Source organism: Serinus canaria, chromosome 1A, assembly GCF_022539315.1.
Source record: "Serinus canaria isolate serCan28SL12 chromosome 1A, serCan2020, whole genome shotgun sequence".
In the NCBI taxonomy this organism is placed as follows: Eukaryota; Metazoa; Chordata; class Aves; order Passeriformes; family Fringillidae; genus Serinus; species Serinus canaria.
In genome coordinates, this window is record NC_066314.1 from 45,158,344 (window position 1) to 45,175,942 (window position 17,599).

At 39.1% G+C, this 17,599-nt stretch overlaps 1 protein-coding gene across 3 annotated transcripts in view; it reads right to left on the bottom strand.

Annotated features, from left to right (window-relative positions):
* ANKS1B (ankyrin repeat and sterile alpha motif domain containing 1B) overlaps positions 1 to 17,599 on the bottom strand; it is a 410,803-nt gene that overhangs the window by 160,052 nt on the left and 233,152 nt on the right. For all 3 annotated transcript variants that reach the window (XM_050969884.1, XM_050969881.1, XM_050969880.1), the window contains one exon: positions 4,086 to 4,184. In XM_050969884.1, the coding sequence (XP_050825841.1) occupies positions 4,086 to 4,184 (99 nt within the window). The remainder of the gene's footprint in view (positions 1 to 4,085; positions 4,185 to 17,599) is intronic.

Genomic DNA, 17,599 nt, shown 5'->3' on the forward strand with positions numbered 1-17,599 from the left:
TGCCCTTTGAATCCCATTATTCATCTTCACTTCCAGCAGACCAGAAACAAGAAGTCACAGTCAGAAAGTGTCATCAACATTTTGCAGCATCTCCTAGTTTGGAAACTGTCTTAGGAATGGAAGTGCTAAATGGGGGGTAATTAAACACCAGGACTGAATGCATCTTGCTGAGCTCTTGTGTGTCTAAGCCAATAGCAAGATAGCAACAGCAAAGATCCCATGATGTGATCTTCTCTCTTACATACACAGCATAGGTAATGAGCACATGCACAGTTCTGCTTTCCTAAATGCCAGACTCACTGTGCTTGCCCAAGAGTGTTCCATATGAGTAATAAAAGCAGCACTTTTGGAAGCAGAGCTCTATAACACCACTTGCAGACAGGATGTGCTCAGAGCCTGCTCAAATCCTACTTGTCTCGTTTTGCAAAGCACCCAAGAAAAGAGGCTGGCTGCCTGCACACCACTGCTATTCCCAAACCTGCTTGTGCTGAGACCTCTCTGTGCTGGAAGGAACAAGCTGCTTTAAGAATAGCTCTGAAGCCAGAAGAAAGCTGCTCTCAGCTAACATCTTTCTTCCATCTGTCAAATGAGAGCATGTGTTCCCATTATATGCTGGGAGAAGGAGCCATACACTGAATATCCCACACTAACCAATCCTCTTTCTTAGATGAATTCTGAGATTACCTAGGATAATTGTCATTTAAAAAAACCCAACTTTTTGAGGAACCCACTGAGAAGTCACTTGTGCATAGGTTTGGGAGGATGAATAGCTGGCCAATGCTCCTTAGGTTTTCTATGTAACCTAAGTGTGACTAAAACTTTATGCCATGACTGTTATTACTTTCTTAGTCAATTAATCATACACTGCACACAATTCTTTTCTCAGTATTAACTTTTTTTCTGAAGGTATTTGCACCTTCAGTATCTTTTTATATGTTATCTCCATTTCTCAACGTATCTGAATTTCCTTTCAATAAAGCATATAAAATCCTCTTCCAAAAATTTATTGATTTCATTTTTTCATACAAAAGTCTTAAACGCAATAAACTCTGCTATGAAATTTGCTTTAAGACTGATGTAATGCATAAAATACTTCAATTTCAAGAATTAATTTCGCAAATTATATTTCTACCAGACTGTCTTAACCTTATATTATTAAAATAAGCCATAAAGTGCTCTAGTTAATATTAAAGTGAAACTTGAGTAATTTAAATTACATTGGTACAAGACAAGAATTAGAGCTAAAAGCTCGAATCCAACAAAAATAAAGAGTATTTTGGAAAGAAGCATTCTGTCTCAAAGGTTTCAACCCTACCTACCTACTGGTGAACATACCATTTTCCCCCCTTATGAAATGTTCTTCTCAAGTACAGAATATAATGGGAAAACATTTTGAGAAATCCAGGTAAACATACCCTTTTACACCTGCATAGGAGACTACAATGATTAATTAATTAATCTATATTTGGCCAAAATGTGGGTATTTTTCTTTATTTAAGATCACTTCAAGCTCCAGAGAATGGTTCCTAATAAGGATTCACCACTCTTTAGGAAGGCAGCAGTTATGAGTAAAAGATTTCAGATACTAAATACCTGCTGCACTTCCAGGCTGCAGAGATGAATACAGATCAGAACAACAAAAAAAGCTTTTAAAAAAGGTATTTTAAAACCTTGATGATAGATTTGTTGCTTGATTTTTACCCTTTTAACTTATTCAGTGCTGCCTGGGGCTTTAGGGAAGTGCTGTTTGATAGGTGTTTTTCAAAGCACTTAACTTCCACCTCAAAATATGAGCTAAAAAGTATCTCAAGACAGGAAACATTATTAGCAAAACTAAAAATAACATCATCAGCAATGTCATTAAGTTAAAAATGCATGGAGTCATCTAGATTTAAATTAAATGAGGAACAGAAAAGAGGTACATGTTCAAAACAAACAAACTAACAGAATTTTTATCTAATGAGATTCAAATTAGTGAGACTCCAATTATGGTTTGAGGTCTTAATGTATTTAGATGGCAGGCACTATTTTGAATGCAGGATGACAGAGCTGAACTTATCAACACACAAATAGACATACAGCAATGTTTAATGGTTTGTTGCAGGATGTGAAAGTGTTTTATGTATTTAGCAAGCTGTTGTGGATACAACAAGGGTGTGTTACATTAGATAAAACTTCCCATGATCCTAATTTTTGGGCTCTATAACCTGCCTTCAAAAGAACTCAGTTTATATAGAAAATTATGTGGTTTTACTGTGTAAGCTCTCTTACATTGCTGAGTCATTTATGTGGAGAAACATGATGCACAGCTTCAGCTTGCAACTGCATTTAATTTGGTGTAACATCCTTGCAACAAAGACACATTATAAATGTGGTCCTTAGGGACTGCCTTTTTAGCTCAAAAGGGAAGAAGCTACAAAAACTATCTCACCATTATTCAGCTTCAAGCCATCCTGTGTCACTTAACTATCTTTGGTCCAGAATTCTTCTGAGTAACTGCATAACCATCCTGTTCTCAACTGGTTTCAAGAGCACCCCTAGATCTCGATCCTGTCTCACATCAAGCAGATGTTAAAAGGACTGAAGTTGGAGCTTTATAACAGAATCTGCTCTCAGCATTAGTAAACTCTCCAAAAGCAGGCCATATTAGCAATGTTTTAATAAACACCAGCCACTGAGTGCAGACAGCACTAACACGATGACTTTTTAACAATAATTTTGAAGAATGTTAACAAAACCACATGAAAGCTGATCTCTCTAAGAAGCATGAGAGACTGTATAAAGATACCAGCAGCTACAAGCTCAGTTAAAGATTACAAAAGTTTTGTTTGAATGATAGTATTCCTGAAAATTTAATAAATTCATAGATAAACCTTTAATAGCTTTTTAAATTCATTGAATGCTACTTTTAATACCCTACTTCTTGCACCCTTTATCTCATTTGTCTAATATGGTATGTAGAAAAGGACTCTTTTTAATGATTTTTGGTGTTTCTGTGTGCAGGCTCACATTGCAGTATATACTTGATTGACTAACACCTCCAGATACAGAAATTGCTTCACAACTTCTGCTTTTCCCATACAAAAGAAACCTTTGCAGTCTTTTACAAGTCATCCATCCAGGAAGCCTTGATGCATCAAAAAGCCTTTTCTAACCGTATCTGCTTCATGATCTAAAATGAAAAATCCTTTAATAGCTCTTGTCATTCTCCAGTATTAGAAATTTCAAGTGGAATAATCTCTATTTACCTTGATTACTTCCGACATGCTGCTACCAGAACACTCAGTGCACTTTACACTTGATTTTTTTTTCCTTCCTTAGTATTTTGCAGGAAGTATCAGCATCACATGTGACAGCCTCCTGAGCCCTACTGGTGTCTGCTATTTGTCATTCATTCTCCTTTAAAAATTTTCCAAATGAAAATAGTAATTTTTCATGCTAGGTCCACTATCTCTTGTTTGGAATGGTAGTAAAAGCCTCCAGTGATACATTCTGGTATGCAGAATATTCCATCACTGATTTTAAAATCTAGATTTTAAATTGGCTAGCACTAAAAATGATTGGGAAAATGGCTGCAAGCTTTTCTGTCTGCAGCTGAGAAGCAAAATTCATATACATAGCAGAAAATTAAATATGCAGCCTGCAGGAAGTCTCTGTATCTCACACAAAAGGCAGGTATTAGGAAAACAATCTTTCCTCCAATGCTTTTAAGAGTACCTATATAAGGGGCAAAGTATTTCCAGGGCAACTCCTATGTTAAGAATGGCATTCTGGGATTCATGGGCAGCCTTATTTACACATATGTATTGGCAGTCTATAAATAGGCTGAAAGGCCAAAAGGAATTCAAATTCATTCTAAACAACCACCACGTCAAATTACAGATTTTACTTTCCTCTGCTTTGTCAATTACATCTATGCAAGGGGAGTCCAGTGCATTGACATTCTTTTATGCCATATTTACATTGCAGAAAATGTGTCTACAAAACCAGTAGAGTTAAATCTATCTCCATTCAAAAAAGTGTTTTAAATAATGAGAATACTGCAAGGGTTAGTTCCCTCACTTACATAATAACAGAAACTATACCTTTGGGAGAAGCTGGATTGCTTGGAGTATTCTCTGTCTGTGCCCAGAGTTAAGGATTCCTATTTCCAGGAGATCCTGGTCCTCCATCACGTTGCTTCCCTAAAAATGGGGAAGAAAGGTGAAATAAAAATTAAAAACTGAACAGATGCTCTCAATACCCTGAAACAGGCCCTTCTGTAACATTTAAAAGAGAACACTTTGCTTAATATATAGCATGTGACAAGAATAATAAATGACTGATGATTGCACTCATTTTCATGATAACAAAATATGGTGGCAGGTGCTTGAACCCGTGGACTATTGCTGCACTGCTGGCAGCACTGCTGGTGGAGAAATTGTAGCTCTCACTCAAGCCAAATACCAGATGTGATTGCTCTTTCATTTGGAACCAAGGACATGACTACAAAATTGTTCAGAAACTCTCTATTTTTTCAATTCACCTTCTACCTCACCTATCTATTTATGATGTTCATTTTTCTCCAGATTGAAAAAAACCAACAGAGAATAAGATGAGGAAAGTGGGTAAGGTTAAAATTATTTAGTTCATTGACAGTAAAATGATGAAGAAAGGGACTGGTGTCAACAAACTATGCAGTCCCCATCCCCCATTTAACTGTACTAGTTCAATCCTAACTTCTCTTGTCACTGCTTTTATCTTCCTGCTCGTGGGCAGGTCAAATAGTTCCAAACATTCAAATAGCTGAAAAAGACCATCTGTTCAAAAATTACACAAAATAATTGCCCAGAAAATTTCATGAAAGAAACCTCCACAATTCGAGCATCTCTTCATAGGAGTTGCTAGCAGTAGGAGCTACACAAACAGGACAATACAATTCCTATATTTAAGGAGTCTGACACCACCTAGTAAGTCCAGCATTTGAAGGTCAATGATCTAAAGAGCTGTCAGTGACTATTGAAGGAATCATTGGAGGCATGAAAGTGGCTCAAAAAGGGAACTGAAGACAGGGATCGAGTTGGGACTGCTGGCAGTCTTGTATTCTTTTTTGAGCTTATCATTTCAGAAAAAAATACATTTTGTTTTTAAAAAGTTTCTATTACAGTTGAAAACAAAACCTGAAAAAAACTGATGACTGTCCTGATCTCTTGCCCCTGCTGGAGTCTCATGACACTAATTGGCTAGAAGCAAGAATTCTTATTTGTACTCACCTAATTTGATCACTAAATAGGTGTTATGTGAGCAAATCCATGAAAACTTCATCTCTAGCTTTCCATTTTGCTTGCTGCTTCTGACTTAGCACAGCTCTTAAGCAGCAAAATGAAAAGCAAATAGGCACATAACAGAACACGCTTAAATGCTTTGCTGTGTCAGAGCTTAATAAAGGATATTACTTCTTTCTGAAAATAAATTCTCTTGTCCCAAAGCAGAATGGATTTCTTTCAAAAATCACCCTGGAATATGAAAGACTTCACTCTGTTCAGCTGCTAAATCTTCACTCTTTTCAGATGGACTGGTTAGTTTACAGGTGTACCCCTGAAGATTCTCAAGTCCTACTCCACAGAGTACCCTGCAAAATCTAGGTGATGTCTTTCTAAGGGAATTGAGGAAACTTTGCAAAGCTATTATATTTTAAACTATACTTTACAGTAAGTGGTATGGTTTAAGACTACAAATCTGCAAATCATACCCTGAAACAATCAGTGAGCAGCATTCAGAACAGGGCAGGCAGAAACCTGCTCTACCAGGAGAAGCTGTGCAATGATGCCAGCTTAAGTAGAACACCTGATATAAGAGTGCCTGCAGCATGGGCTGTGCAACCAGTGATAGTGATTAGGGGGGTTAATACCACCTTTATCTCCCTGGTAAACACATTAAAAATATCATTTCCTCATTCTGCCTTTCTCTTTTAAGTAACCAAAAGGAGGCTGTAAACCTACAGAAAAAACTCTTGAAAAAAGCCATCCATTTTGGGCTGGATTCTCCAGCGGCTGGAAATAGCTAGCATAAATGGATTTAAGGGAACTGAGCCAACTGAGGATCCAGTCCAAAACAAAGGCTATACATTTCCATTCATTTTAATACATGCATCTATTTTGTTTGCAGCTACTGCTTTCACTTCATTTAACAGTTTTTTAGATTTCACCTTCATTACTGCTTGATGTTTACACACAATCATGGTGTACTCATCACTGTTTACTGGTGCCAGTAACCTTGGCACACAGCTTCAAATATTACAATGTTTAAACTCAATTAAACTAACAGGAACAGGAAAAATATTTGCATGTAGTTGCTGCATCACAGGGAAACCATTATTTTGTTTTATTAATTCTTTGCTATTCTGTGATATTAATTCTTTGCTATTGTTTATTCCTTATGTATTACTGAATGTATTTTTTTAAAGTAAATAAAAGGTTACAAAAGCAAATATTTAAAACTCAGGAAAGCCTGGAACTCATGTTGCCTCAATAAGGCAACAACCTTGTCTTTGAATGTGCTCAGGTTTTAGAGCTTTCCTGTGTCAACATTAAGTATCAACAGTAGCAGACACTCATCCCTCCTGTAAAACTGATTTTATTGTCTTCTGCCATGGAGCTAAAACAACTTTTCATCTTACCACAACAGCAAACCAGGGAAATTTAGATACTCAGTATAATCCACTACTGCTTAGTACAGAGGAATAAACTCATAGCAGTAGAAAGCTGCTGTTAGATTTGCAGAAATACTTGTGAAGAGAAAGAAACAGCCTATCCCTCACAGTCCTATCTCCCAAGTATCTGCTCACATTGCCCCCTTAATTGTATTCCCTGATTTTTTTTTCCCTGATTATTCCTTTCATGCTCTTGCAATCTCTTTCCATAGCCTCCTACATTGAGAGTGAAGAAAACCTAACTTCCTTCTGCTACAAGGGGAGAAATTCTTTCCCTGCTCTTAGCTTCCATCTATTATAAGCTGGGCCAAAGGTAACCTCAGTTAACTTCAGAGATGACATGGTAAATGCAATTAAAATGAATATGAATGCAAGAATTTCTTGTCACATTGTTTCATCCTTAAAAATAGTTGAGCTACATTAGTTGGAATATTCACCAAAAAGAAATTATCTTAGCAGACACCTAGAGAACTTGAGTCCAAAAATTTAACTTTTATGTGCTTACATGTAAAACAGGTTCTTACAACAGGAAATATAAGTGAGCGATCTCTACTGAGCTTAAAATGTTTTCTGTAATGAAAACAAGAGACTTTATGATACTGTAGATTCTTAAGTGTACAGGAAAACTTAGTTGAAAGGAAAACTTGGAATTAAAGCCATAAAAACCCATCAAAATTGCTTATACAAGGACAGATTCAGATCTTATTCACTTCAGCTTACAGTGTTGAAATTCCTGTCTTATTACTGCACAATAGTCTAATGAACTGGAAAGATACTACTTATGAAGTTCCAGTTAGGAAAGAGTGTATCTGAAACCCTCCACCCCCAGATTTGTGGCTCTGCACAATTCCCAGGATCATCATCTTTTTCCCTGTAAGCACACACAGGAAGCTCATCTCCTGAGCAAGAAGGCAGTAGTTTCACAGAACAGTTGGGCTCAAGAACGAAGGAAAAACTGCATGTGGGAGACTGGAGGCATATGAAAAACAACATAATTTTAAAAACCCAGAAATTTTGCCAAATTCTGAGATAGTTCCTATAAATGAGTTCGGAAAAAAATGCAAAATGATACATTATGAGATAAAGATGTCACTGGCATTTATATGGGTTGTTCAATACAAAATCACCTCCTGCATGCTCCACCTAAATACAGTCATTTGCAGAAATTCTGGATTAGACCTAAGCACCCACATGCATTCCACCTTTTGCAGAAACAATAGAACTCTGAAGGTTTGTCCCGTAAGATATAAAATATTGAACAACATATTAGAATGGCAGGCATGACTGTGTGTTTCACATTCTTCCTTTTGTATCTATGTTTTTAATTTTCCTTCACATTTTTTTTTTGTGCTGGAGAACCATCATGAAAAATTCTAATGTCTGGTTCTGCCACCTAAGTAAAATGGTACAGAAGCTTTAAAATAGTTGGCAGATGTATCACTAGACTTCCCTGGAAATTCAACCACTGAAATTGGAAGAGATGAGCTGTGGGGAACAAAATGACTGAAAAAAGAAAGAACAAATTGACTTTGAATTTAAAGTTTTCTTTCTGCCTTGCAAAGGAAAAAGACTTACATAAGAAATAGAAGATTTGGGGGACTTTTTGCTTTAGGCTGGCAATGCCAACTTAACCTGTTCTTTCGGTGTTCATCTGTGTCAGCAGAGAAGCAAAAGTAGCAAATTGGGTACCTAAAGCTGTGTAAGAGCTGCTGCTCGACAGATTGAGTCAAAGTCATTTGCTGTGCAGTCATTATTGAAACCAAGGTGGGCTGGAGAAACCCAGTGCTACAAGGCAACAACAAGGTAACCACAACTTCTGGTAATGTTCTATGTTTCTGATGTACTGGAAACTGGTTTGACAAAGAACAGGATTGGTATAGGTAAGGGAGGGATGACTTCTGAAGTAACTACAGGGCTGATGGGGCAGCAAAGGTGCTTGCATCACTCCAAATGTGCAGGGAGAACTTTACACTCTCCTTTGTCCCCCCTCAGTCATCCATGTAGTAATCTGCTGCATTATCAAAATAATGAGACCAGAAGAGACTCTGAGGAGCTGGTACAGGTGGCATCCAGCACACAGCAGTAGGTAGTATCATGGTGTAAGGGTATGACAGACAAGGTCTGGTGGGTGTTTGAAGTGCTTGCCAATGTCTCTACCAAAGTGTACAGCACTGTGCCTCACCCTGATGGACTGAGACCTGGCACTGCAGGAGCACAGCTGGGGCATTTCAGTGGAGTTGGGCAACAGGCCTCATACTTGGGCTTACAGAGCTGCTGGAAATATGGCCTGGCACAGAAAAGAAAATCTGCTGGGTTGTACACTTAGCTGGAGTACCTGAGAGTGTCAATATTCCTGTCACTCAGATTAGAGAGGTGGGAGCAGGGCAGGAGCAGATGGGCATGTTCTTCCATTGCACATGGTTGGACACTGAAGTCAGAGAGAGAAAACTCAGATCAACAGCACCAAAAAGCTCTATTCTTTCTTACTTTCTGCAATCCTAGATGCATAACTGGTGAGGGAATAAGGACTGATATAAAGCACATCCTCAACAGCTCACTTAAACAAGCCTCCTCAGCTGGAATTGCTTTGTTTCTCACCCATCCAACCCTAATATCCTTTCAAACTATATCCTCTTGAAATAATGGACATCTAAACTGTCATCTGGCTGAGAACAAATTAAAGACATCTCACAATGTAATTAAAAACACACTGAATAACTTTTCTTTTTCATAAGCTAAATCAGAAGCCAAAAGGTTTCTTCAACACAACACAATTTTCCCACAAGATAAAAGAATTTATTTCTTAGAGACTCGCAAAAAAGGACTAGAGAAATGTAGCTTTCAGTAATGAGCATTGCTTCTTATTAGTGCAAAAATTTCAGGCAATGTGTCACATATTTTATTTCCAAACAAGAACTGGCAAATGACCAGAATTTAGCAAGCTTCATTATAAGTGAAAAGGTTGCCTCTCACTAGTATTTCCACTGTTAACATGAAAACAAGATCTGTAAGAATGATTACAGAGTTAAACACCCAACTTGTACCTTCAGGTCAGAAAGATTTCAGACTCCTTAAGATACTGCAGGCATTATTTAATCTAAAAACATGACAAGATTTTGTTAGAAAAATCCCCTGCAGAAGCATGGAATTTTATCTTGGGAGAAAGAGATTGATTATAAAATATGTTCAGAAGAAAGGACCAAGCAGGTTGCAAAATAATTATTTGATAACATTCTTCCAAAATTAAATTGCTGTGAAACTACTGATACTCATTCTCAATCCTCACCTCGCTCTCTTTCCAGTCTTTACATTTATGACTTTCTTAGCAATTAAAAAACCCACAAAAACCAGAGAAAACTGAGAGTTTTCCTTGTTAGTGTCATTTAGTCAGGAAGTAAAAACAAGCTGAAATATTCACTAAAAAAAGGCCATTTCACTCAAAGATAAGGATGGGGTGATAGCACTTCTGTGTACAAATTTGCAACCTCCATAAAAAGTGGTGATTTAAGCAGGGTCAGTTTAAACAGGAGTCCCTACAGACCTGAGGCCCATATGACTTAAGCTTTAAAGATCCTTCTCTGGTTCATATTCAGCTCTTCCAGAAATGAACCTGAAGCAACCAGCGCCATCCAAAGCTTTTCAAATATTGACATTCAAATGATCATACAGTCACAGACCTTTCACACAACAGGAATAGTTAATTAAAGTGTAGTGGTAATTAACCAACATGGATAGCTGGGACAAGGATCCTTGTAGGAAGAACTTCTGCTATTTTTATCCCTCCTCCTTGTAGCACTGATTCATTACAAGCAACACAATTGTCACACGCAAATTAGCTGCACAGATAAGGTGGCAATTGAAAAAATTACCTCTGATGTCACACTTGGCCCACTTAATTACTAATGCTGTAGACCCAACTCTGTCTACCTATTTAGTCATAACAATTCAGTAATATAATTATTAATACTTTCCTAAATTACATCTTAATATCTTGAATGTATATTGTGAAGATAATTTCACTTCATTTGAGTAATGAAAATTCCAGAGAGTCTTTATTGTACCATTATTCAGATTACTTGCTATAAATGCTGCTTAGCTTGGATGCTAAATTTCTCAAAGGACCCACTTTAAAAATCAATATTACTGTGAGCTAATTAACAGACTTCTAAAGTCTCAGAAAAATATTCCTTTCTCCAATAAGTATGTAAGGCTGTGGAAGGCTGGAAGGGGCAAAGATAATATTTTCAGCCCTATGAAAAATGCTGAAAACCTACTCTGCATGTAACATGGAGTTTTAACCAGCTAGCACTGTGGTATTGTAATAAATAAGGAGGTGATAATAAAATAACAAACTAACTTTAGCAATAAAATTTGGTGGTGATTGCTGCCAACATGCCTTCACTACGAGTAAACTGAGCCTGACAAATTTGGTGGCCTTCTGCAATGCGGTTACAGCACTGGTGGATAAGGAAAGGACAATTGGTGTCCTCTACCTGGACTGTGCAAAGCACACAACATCCTTATCTGTAAGCTGAGGAGGCATGGACCTGACAGATGTGCCTCTCAGTGGGTACAGAATTGGCTGGATGGTTGCATTCAGAGTTGTGGTCAATGGCTCAATGTCCAAGTGGAGAGAAGGGATGAGTGGCGTCCTCAGGGATCGGCGCTGGGATTGGCACTGTTTAAGATCTTTGTCAGCACCATGGACAGCAGAATTGAGTGCGCCCTCGGCAAGTTTGTCACCAATGCAGCTGACACTGAGGAAAGGGATGCCATCCAGAGGGACCTTGACAGGCTTGGGAGGTGGGCTCATGTGAACCTCATGAAATTCAACAAGGCCAAGGGCAAGGCCCTGGACGTGGGTCAGGGAAATCCCAAGCACAAATACAGGCTGGGCAGAGAATGGAATGAGAGCAGCCATGAGGAGAAGGGTTTAGTTGACATGACCAGGCAATGTTACTCACAGCCCATAAACCCAACCATATCCCAGGCTGAATCAAAAGAATTGTGGCCATCAGGTCAAGCGAGGTGGTTCTGCCCTTCTACTCCACTCTAGTGAGATCCCACCTGGTGTGCTGCATCCGGCCCTGAAGCCCTCAGCACTAGAATGACATGGACCTATAGTCCAGAGGAAGGTCATGAATATGATCACAGGGCTGAAATATCTCTTCTCTTAAACTAGCTGAAAGAGATAAGGTTGTTCAGCCTGGAGAAGAACTATGTGTTCTTTAAGATCTCTTCCAGCCCAACCTATTTCATAATTCTGTCATTCTATGATTCTATGAAAAATAAAAACTCAGTTTACCTCTCAGAGCGTCCTATACAAGTATTTCTTTCCCCATATTTTTGTCAACCATAGTCATGGGTTTTAAAATGTGAGCCACCCAAACCACCCCAAAGAGCACAAAATGCAGAGTCAAATACACTAAAATTCCAGACAGGATCCATGCTTTAAAAGTAGTTTATTGCCAGAAGTGGCCCATCAAATAGCAGCAAGGAAAACATTCCCAACAGAAAAGTTTTCACATCCTTACACCCTAAAGTTATGACTGCCATCTTCAAGCACTTGTACACCTCCTGCCTGCAACTGAACCTTGCTCACACTGGTGGCTTTGCCTGTGGGCTGACTGGTGTTCAAGTTCAGAGCAAACAGAGCAACTTGGAAACCACATCAATCCTTTGTGGGAGTCTAGAAAGTTGGCCCTCCTCTGAAATGTCAACAGGGCTTGATCTGGTAGGGAGTCTCAGAGCATGCCCAAGGCAGAAAGAGGAGCACGACATGAACCAGCTGCTGCTCTGTCTTAAAATGTGTCGAAAGGAGGAAGAATGGCTTTATCTTTCTTTCTTTCCTTCTTTCTCATAGAACAGCCCAACTGCTAGAGGATTTATGCAGAAGGTAGGAGATCAGACTTACCCATCTTTCTCATACTCAAATTTCCTAAAACCAGAGGAAACTACACAACAACCATCAGGAAAGGGAACTCTGGGTTGAGGAGGAATTGCCCATTGGTCCTGCTGAAACTAAATTGCTGTGAGGTTTAGTCAGGAAGTCAGAAAGAATAACATCCTTTAGACCAGTGACAGCTGGTTGTGATAAATCAATCTCCTTGTGCTGTTTCTACAAATGTTGCTGGTTTATATCTAGTGACTGCCAAAAAAACCACAAAAAGGCAGAAAAAAAGCTAAAAATTCACTACTTTCTTTCATCCAAGTATCCTAACTTCTAAGCTACAGGCTTATGCTTGTGTTTCAGTTTGAAAGAACAATGAAGCAGTTGTCCTTATCCACAGGGTTGATTCACATGTCAAGATCCAGGGAGCAGGACAGGAGTTCCAGCCTTCAAATAGCATCTAATGCAGGGATGCAAGTGGGGGCAAAAACTTTGAGATATAAATCCTGCTTCGAAGCATCTCACTGGCTTCCTCGGCTCAGCATTGCACACCCTTTTTCTTCTTGCCCTTCTCCTCCTGTTAAGTTAAGCAGGGTCTTGTTTGCCTATTCAGTAGTAGACATCCTACTCCCAGGAACAGAAACTCTACAGTCAAAGATCATGATGCTCACAAATCACTGCAACTCACTGTGTTTTTATCATGGTCTTGGAGGCCTCACTGGGCTGGTTCTTCATTGCACCGTGTGCTGCGAAATGGAGGCACCTCCGAACTGCCAGGTGCCCAAATCATTTTCAGGATCTAACTGGAGGTTGTTAGGTTGACTGAACTTGCTGGTTTGTTTAATATTACTAAATATAATAAAATACGATGCAGCTCCCAAGAATGAGAAAGGCTGTAAAATAAATGGTGTTTTCTACACACCACTGATTTGCTATGTTTAAATGTATTTCACAGTCCACCATGCTGTTTTTGATATGCAGCTGTGCAGTAAGGTTAAAAGGTAAGAGACATTGTGAGATAATAAGAAACTGGAATATGCTACCTTTTTCTAGTTAAAAATTACTGTATTTCATTTGCCTGCCAAATATAGCTATTAGATTGAGAAGCATTTTAAAATATTCTTACAGATTTTGTTTGCTAAGGCAAGCACAAAGGATAGCAGGATAGAATAAGGTTTTCTCATCTCCCACTGCACACAGGTACCTTTTACGCGTGATTTTTCCTATACAAACCTCTGTGATTTATTTCCACAGTATGTGCAGAGATATTACTAGCCAAATCCCTGAGGCCCAAGAGGTAAGCGGAGATGGTCTCCATTTTCTTCAAACCCCCTTCTAAAAATAAGAGAACATTTGATTAAGGGTTGACATTTTTCTTTTCTTCCTTTGCTTGTTCTTGTAATTCGTTTCACATGGGAAGTGGGCTGTGTTTTTCTTATCCCTTCCAACTCAGCAGCCAGGAGGCTGGCTTTGCGGGCCCACTCCCGTCACCACGGCAACCAGCGGATCGCTGCGGCGCCATCCCATCCATGCGCCTTGTGCCACTACACAGTGCTATTGTTCTCCTGCAGCCAGAGTGGAGAGGCATGCCAATATTCCCCCGAAGGAGGACTGATCAGCCTTCCGCTGGTCATCCTGTGCATCACGCACGGACTGCTGCATCACCATGGGTTCTGCTTCACTTCCCATGCAGCCGCTTTGGGAATGGCTGGTTTGCTCCATGAAGCCTATGTTCAGCACCAAGCAGACCCTGCTTCTTGGAAACACTGCAGACAATCTGAATTGCTCCTGCAGTTTAGAAGCATCAGTATGACCACACTAGGTGAGATCAAACGTCTTCCTAACTCATTGGTTCAGTGTTTCTGCTATTGGCCAAAACTGCCCAGAAAAGGAAAATGTATCAATAGTTTACCTACTGCATATTTTTTTTCACTCTCATCTTTGGGCTAATTTAAAGTTAAGCACATGGGCATTTAGCTACACCAGAGACTGAGTGATATAGATATATCTATATATACCTAGCTGGAGGAAGACCTGATTTTCCTAAATAAAAATCTACCATTAATTTGAATGGATACATGAGATCCAGCAGCTCTTTAGCATTTTGAGGAAACTGATTTACCATGCCTTTTCTAGACTGCAGCAAAACATGCCTGCACTGCAAAGCCCTTTTTCTTTTTTTATTAATGCGTTGCCCAGATGACAGAAACACAGACTATCTTTCTTACAAATTAACTTTGGGAAGATATGTTCCACAAGAATAGAAGTAAAAGCACACCCTTCCAAACTGTGTTATGATGGCAGACCTAAATTTGTAGAGATCATGGAAGAAGGACATTTCTGAATCAACCTCCCATACTTGGCACTGGTGAGGCCACACCTCAAATCCTGTGTTCAGTTCGTGGCCCTTCACTACAGGAAAGACACTGAGGTACTGGAGGCAGTCCAGAGAAGAACAGTGGAGCTGGGGAAGGGGCTGGAGCACAAGTCTGATGAAGACCAGCTGAGGGAGCTGGGGGTGTTCAGCCTGGAGAAAAAGCTGCTCCAGGGGGACGTTATTGCTCTCTATAACCACCTGAAAAGAGGCTCCAGCTGGGTGGGAGTCTCTTCTGTCTTACAAGCAATGGGACAAGAGGAAATGGTCTCAACTTGCACCAGAGGAGGTTTAGACTGTATATGAAGAAAAATTCCTTCATTGGAAGGGTTGTCAAGCATTGGAACAGAGTGCCCAAGGAAGTGGTTGAGTCACAGTCCCTGGAGGTATTTAGAAGACACATGGAGCTGCTACTTAGGAACATCATTTCGCAGTGGACTTGGAAGTGCGGGGGTAATGCTCATACCTGATGATCTTAAGAGTCTTTTCCAAACTAAATGATTCTAACAGAGTCATAATCACAGACTAGTTTGGGTCAAAAGGAATCTTCAAACATCATCTAGTTCCTGTCATGGGCAGGACATTTTTCATGTTGCTCAAAATCCCTTTCAACTTGATGAATGAGCCCAAAGGATGAGAGAAACACATTCCATGGATGCTAACCTTATCCAAACAGAAAAGGCTTCATTTTGGAAAACAACTGGGTATCCACTGATATGTAAGAAGTGCACTCTAGAGTGATTCACTACATTTCTTAGTATTTATTTTTCAATTCCTCACAACATATTTCTAATATTACACAGTATCATTTCATGTAGCATGGTCTAGCTGCATCATGGATAATGCAGCAACTGTCACCCAGAACGTATTAAAAAAAAAGTGGCTACCACTTTGTAGCTGTTGACTGGATTTCATATAAAACAATAAATACCACAGGCTTCAAAATAGCTTGCCCACAAATTTTAGGTATCTTCCCATTGAACGATAACATTCATAATTCCAAAACCTAAAAATAAACATGCACATCCAAAAAATAAACAAATGCAAAATCAGATTTCTGGTTGTGTAAGCCAGATAGCAAGTTGCCTATTTTCTGTCCGCTTTTTTCCTTCATGTCTGCTTCTTTTTTCCTGTGCAACTTATTCCCAGCCCACATATTTTAAGAAACAGTTCTAATATTGTGACCTTTCTTTCTGTACACATTCTCTGCTTTTTTTACACCTTTTCACTCTTTTGCAAATGTTCTTCTATTGTTTATCTCAGAGACAACACAAAAGCAGTAATTAGACTACAACAGTTCTACACTTTCTACTGATACCTGAGTAGTTAGAAGCTACAAATACTCACACAAGATGTCATTTTCACACCAGCTCATAAATCAGTTGCATATCTAATGGCTGACATAAGATCTTATTACCAGTGAATAAAAGGAAAAAAAATCCACCCATCTGAAGAAGCTTTTTCAGAGAAATGAACTACATAACTTGTGTTCAGCTGAAACAATTACTGGCTGTGAAACCTACAGCCACATATTGGTTTCATACACATAGTCCTAGCACCTTGACATAGCCCTCTGAACTCTCCATCCTATCTAGCAAACAGTATTTGTCTTCAAGAGTCTTTTCAATAAAGGTGAACTTCTGCTTTTTGTCCAAGGGGCTGATTATACCTTTCATGATGTACTGCATTTTCTTAAAAATCTGAATAAATATGTTCAAAACTAATGAGGGAACAGCTTGATATACTCTTAGGATAATGTTAACTGTACATGGACTAATTCAGCTGCAAAACACTATGGAAGGATTCTGCAACGTTGCTATCCAGATGATTTTCAAGGTGTTGGGATATCTACTGCCAAAGTCCATTAATCTGGCACTCAAGTACCTCTTTCCCTCAGCCACAAGGAAACCTTCAGGCAAGCCAGTCCACCTTTTCTGGCATCCCTCTTCCTGATGCAGTTGGGATGAGTGTTTCCACCACTCCCTTTCTATACAAGGATACTGCATTTGACAAATAACTAGGGATCCTTTGGGGCCTCCTCCTGTCCCAACTCAAGACAAGTGATTTACTGACAATTTACACATTGCTCCATGAGCTGGATTTTTCTAATTTAATTTTTCTTTGCAGTAAAAAACTGCTCCTGATAGTTTGGTGAACACTTGTGAGTTTCCCTTGTCCCTCACACCTGTGGTATTTGGTCCAAGCCAACCAGAGCTATCAACAAAGTGCACAATACAACAGTATGCTCCCAAACCAGTGAGACAAGATTGTGGGACACTGTGACTTCACTTGATATAATTTCTAGATTGCAGTACACCTTCCTAAAAGGAACAGTCACTTCAATGAATAAAACAGACAAAACAGGAGTTACTAATCCCCACTACACATTACAGGAATGTCATGAAGCTACAAAATACCAGACTGCAGATTGTTCAACATTGGCTAACTACCCTTCGCCCCAGGTTACATATCCCACATGGCACCAAACACACACTATAAATACATTTCTGAATAATCCAAGAATTCAGTACAAGAGGATGGGTTGTACTTGGAAAATAAGGCAGCTGATATTTCTTCTTTTAGCCTTTATCATTCTCTGTGTGGGTCCATGTCTTATATATAGCTTCCCATTGAAGACCTCACC